Source organism: Fibroporia radiculosa, assembly GCF_000313525.1.
Source record: "Fibroporia radiculosa TFFH 294 genomic supercontigs, scaffold55585, whole genome shotgun sequence".
NCBI lineage: Eukaryota > Fungi > Basidiomycota > Agaricomycetes > Polyporales > Fibroporiaceae > Fibroporia > Fibroporia radiculosa.
Window position 1 is genome coordinate 1 of NW_012133515.1, and position 4,338 is coordinate 4,338.

A 4,338-nucleotide genomic window follows, 5' to 3' on the forward strand; every position below is an offset into this window, starting at 1 on the left:
GAAGCTGGGAGATGAAACCTCGGAGAGACGAGTCCAGCCTTTTCGCGCACTGTGATCGTCGCAGATTCGAATTATGCTATGCCATGCCTACGGCTCTATTCAACGCCTGAGGAATTATTCCATAAATCAGAGACAGGCCTGTGGTGGTATGGGAAGATAGGCGTAAGCAGAGAGGCACTGCAGGATGGCAGTGAGAACGGAACGAGCAAGCAAGCGAACGTGTTAGCACGCCAAGCAGTCAAGCAGGCGCGGTGACCCGAATCCAGAGCGCAGCGGGCGGCGCGGCCACCCTCTGCGAAGGCTCGCTCTGGTTGGCACATCTCGCCTGGGAGTACATTGTGCGCCTAACTCACTCGTCCAGTCTTACCACCGTGTGCGAAAGGCAAGCACACAGAGTTGTGCCTCGGCCGGCATCAACTGCTTGGATGGCTTTGGCTCAGTCTAGAGCTCATAGTCGCAGAGATGCGGCGTTGGGATTGATATGCTCGCTGTCCGCCAACGTACATAACCGGGCGAGACGAGACTTGTCATGGCATTGTCAAGGCGGATTGGGCGAACGGATGGGCATGCTGAGCTCGGAGGACTCGAGTTCGTTCCAATGAGGACAGGACGAATGGGGGTAGGGGGGTAGGTAGGTATGTTGAGTTTGTGCCTCCCCGTTTGGTACTGCGTAGTTGGGACGATGTGGTCATGACTGGGGACGAGCTCCAGGTGCTTACAGGCCAAGCAGATGGGGATTAGCAAAGGTCAATCGGCTTTTATTACTCAGTCCAGCGGGAATAGACGTGGACTGCGGTGCACGTTCAATTTTTCAACTGACTTTCAGAAAACGCCTACTAAGAGCGGAGCAATAGGTTAGTCAACATAGCTACCGTTATAAACCCGACGAAAACACGTCCATTGCTCGTCCATGGGGACGCGATTGCCAGCTCGATGCTTCGTGTGTCGAGTCTGAATGATGTGTTCCTTCGAGGTCGTTGTCGTAGGTGCGCATCGTATATCCCATCGCGCCGCGACGGATATAGCACACTAATGGACGCAATGTGTTGATCCAAAATATGAAAAAGAGAACGAGGTTAATAGAACGTATTCCGACAATGCCAGAGGCCTACATGCCAAAGGATGATACAAGTGGCCGCTATAGGCTACGCTTCAGCGCTTCATCGTACCAGCTACACGAAGAGCCTGAGAGTTGTCCGAAACTCGGACTTTCAATCGTGCCGTCTTGCGCTTCATCACATAATGTGTTGTCTAAATGTAATTGGGTCATAAGTTATTCTACTTTATCAGCAACACTATTATGACGTGCACTGTATAGATCTAGCGAATCAAGAAGGCGATAGAATGAGATGCCTATACGCCCGTGCGCTTCCCGCCACTGCCCCTGCCAGCAAACACCCACTCAATCTGATGTGCTACGGTGACTGAGACTCCGAGGTCTCGAGCAAAAGTCCAGACAGCTGAAGGATCCTTTTGGAACTGTCGCCCAACAAAGATCACGTCTGCAGAGCCCTGTATAAAATTGATAAGCGACGGTCACTCAGTCTTCCAGAAATGAAACTCATACCTCGTCGAGGATCTCTTGTGCGTACTGGCCAGTCGTGATACCCCCAACGGCACCAACGAGAATCTTTTCTCCGTTCGCAGCTCGGATCGCTCTGGAGAGCGGGACCTGTGTCGCAAATGGCGCTGACTTCAATTTCTGTGCAGGATGAACACCGCCGCTGGATACGTCGATAAGATCGACACCGTGTTCGGCAAGAATTGCTGCTAGTCGGACGGTGTCTTCAAGGCGCCACGCTTCGTTCGGGAATACCTCGTCGAGGTAATCTGTGGCGGACACGCTACATTCGCGCAAGTTTGAGTATCATTTGCATCCGAGCTACGGAATTCCACACACCGAACAAAAAGAGGCATCGTGGCAGGAATGACTGCTCTCACAGCATCCACGACTTCGATCAGCAGTCGTATCCGGTTCTCGAAGCTACCACCATATTCATCCGTGCGCGTGTTTGAAATAGGTGTCAAAAATTCGTTCAAGAGGAATCCATGTGCAGCATGGACTTCGATCACGTCGAAACCCGCTTTGAGCGATCTTCTCGCAGCGTCCACGAATGCGCGAACAACGCCCTTGATACCGGCCTTTGTCAGCTCCTGTGGATGAGGGAATCCTTCATTGTACTGAATAGCACTCGGTCCAAAGACGTTATCAGGCCAACCGCCATCAATTTCTGATGCAGCTAGACCTCTGTTCAGCCATGGAGCGACAGTAGATGCCTTGCGTCCCGCATGGGCGAGTTGAATGCCGATTTTCTGGTTTTGAGAGTGCGCAAAGTCGACGATGTGCTTCCATGGTTCTATGTGGTCGTCTGACCAAATGCCGGCATCCTGCGGCGTGATACGGCCCTCTGATAGGACGGCGGTCGCCTCCACGAAGGACAAGCCGGGGCCGCGTTTGAAAATCCCACCCACTTCATTTGAAAATCAGGATAACGCTAGCGGTCCAAGAAGAGTGTTCAGCTTACAATGAGCAAGATGCCACGACGTGGGTTTACCGTCATCCGCAGAGTATTGGCAAAGGGGAGCCAACTGAGAAGGAACGGACAACATTCAGTCACGGACTGCATCTAGCCACTCAGCACCATACTCGAACTCACAAATATACGATTCTGGAATTCTACGCCGCGAATTTTCAGCGGCTGAAACAGTGTTGGTATGGGCTTTCCGCTTGGTTGGGGGTCGATTGCCGTACCCGCGGGGATCTCTTGAGCAGGAGTGAAGAACGAAACATTGGGCGCTGGAGTGTTAATGACGAAGTTGTTGTGAGCCATATTACCCGAAACGTAGTAGGGAAACTGTTGGAGGGAGGCTGAATGATACCATACCTTCTTCACCTCGTCCTTTTTATACTGGTCGCAGACCGAAGTCTCGCAATATTGCAACATCTCCCCAATGACTTACTAATTCGCTAGCGACGCTCAGCTGAGCAATCCTTCGCAGATTTTCAGATTTTCAACGTGTCTCGATCTAAGTTGTGCGGGTTGAACGTCGACGGTAACCTTAGTCAGTATAGCGCCAAGAATTTGACTGGCTTACGGAGCAAAATGAAAATGCCGCCTTTGTAAGGCAACTCTTGGGATTTGGTACGCTTAAACATATGTCTGGAAATGGCGGTTGGTTGAGGTACTTTAATGAAGTTCTGAGAGCTGAATGGCTGAGCCGATGGAAGAGCCTCCGAACGGATTTGAGGCCTCCGATACAGTAATGTCCCGTCTTCCATTGAAATGGAAGTGGCGCTCGATGTCGGCATTGGCCGAAACAACAAAACATGATTGCACGCACCATCCTGTAGATTACGCGCACTAGCAGATGTGTACTGATTTTGTTTCCCGTTGGTGCCAGGACTCCCACATTGATAAATTTTTCATGCAAGATGATACTTAGACTCGGAGATTGAGGCTGATGGCGGGATGCATGGCATTAGTTGCCGGATCCGGAAGGGTGCCGAGCAATGTCAGCCACAACGGTTCCAGTAACTTGCTTCGTATCCACCGCTATCGACACCGTGACTTGGTATGGTTACACTGTCTCAGTCTGCAACCGCCCACATTGTAAGCACAGACTTTTTGAGTCAAAGAATGATATCATTCCGACGTTCACAGTACACAAGCAAGCATGGTAATACTTAGCGTCATGATCATTGAGAAAGATCGAATGAGATCGAGGTATATAAAATCAAACAAAAAAAACGGACGAGAAATGCTTCGATGACAACCAACGACCAATATTGGACTAACAGGACACGCGATATCAGAGCAAGACTGGGAGAAGAGAAGAGACTAGTTCGCCCGAGATTTTATGGCAAACAGAAAAGCCGACGGATATCAGATAGCTGTGTTGTACGGGGCCCAGAACGACGCGGCCGCACACATGAAGCGCCTCTCCGCTCCCCGCTGCCTCGCCTGCTTGCGCCTCGCGCAAAGCTTATCGTATATCGATTCTCTCTCGCGGATCGCAGCTGTCCTTCATGGCGAGCATCGACGTCGCATCGCCCGCCCCACCGACTTCCCACGAAGCGCTCGTAGCACATCTGGCTTGCACGAACATCGTCCACCCACCCGACATCCCGACACGCCGACCCCAGCTCCAGCCGTCCTTCATGGCGACCATTCGCCCGACCAAGCCACTGAGTATATGCGCTCACCGTTTTCACTCGAGTTTTGCCCGCTTACCTGTCTTCAGCCTGTAAAATACCGTCTGTTGCGCAGCGAGTGTGTGCCAGAACTCCCCCGCATCCAGGGGATTTTGGGCGCGCAGCGCCTGTCGATCAATCGGCCG

The 4,338-nt window shown here is 51.8% G+C and overlaps 1 protein-coding gene across 1 annotated transcript; it reads right to left on the reverse strand.

Moving 5' to 3' along the window:
• Window positions 1–1,353: 1,353 nt before the first annotated feature.
• FIBRA_08220 (uncharacterized protein) lies at window positions 1,354–2,831 on the reverse strand (the record flags this gene model as incomplete). Its single annotated transcript, XM_012329872.1, has 5 exons — window positions 1,354–1,512; window positions 1,568–1,844; window positions 1,901–2,471; window positions 2,526–2,589; window positions 2,658–2,831. 5 exons carry the CDS (start codon window positions 2,829–2,831, stop codon window positions 1,354–1,356), a joined length of 1,245 nt encoding a protein of 414 aa, XP_012185262.1.
• Window positions 2,832–4,338: the final 1,507 nt, after the last annotated feature.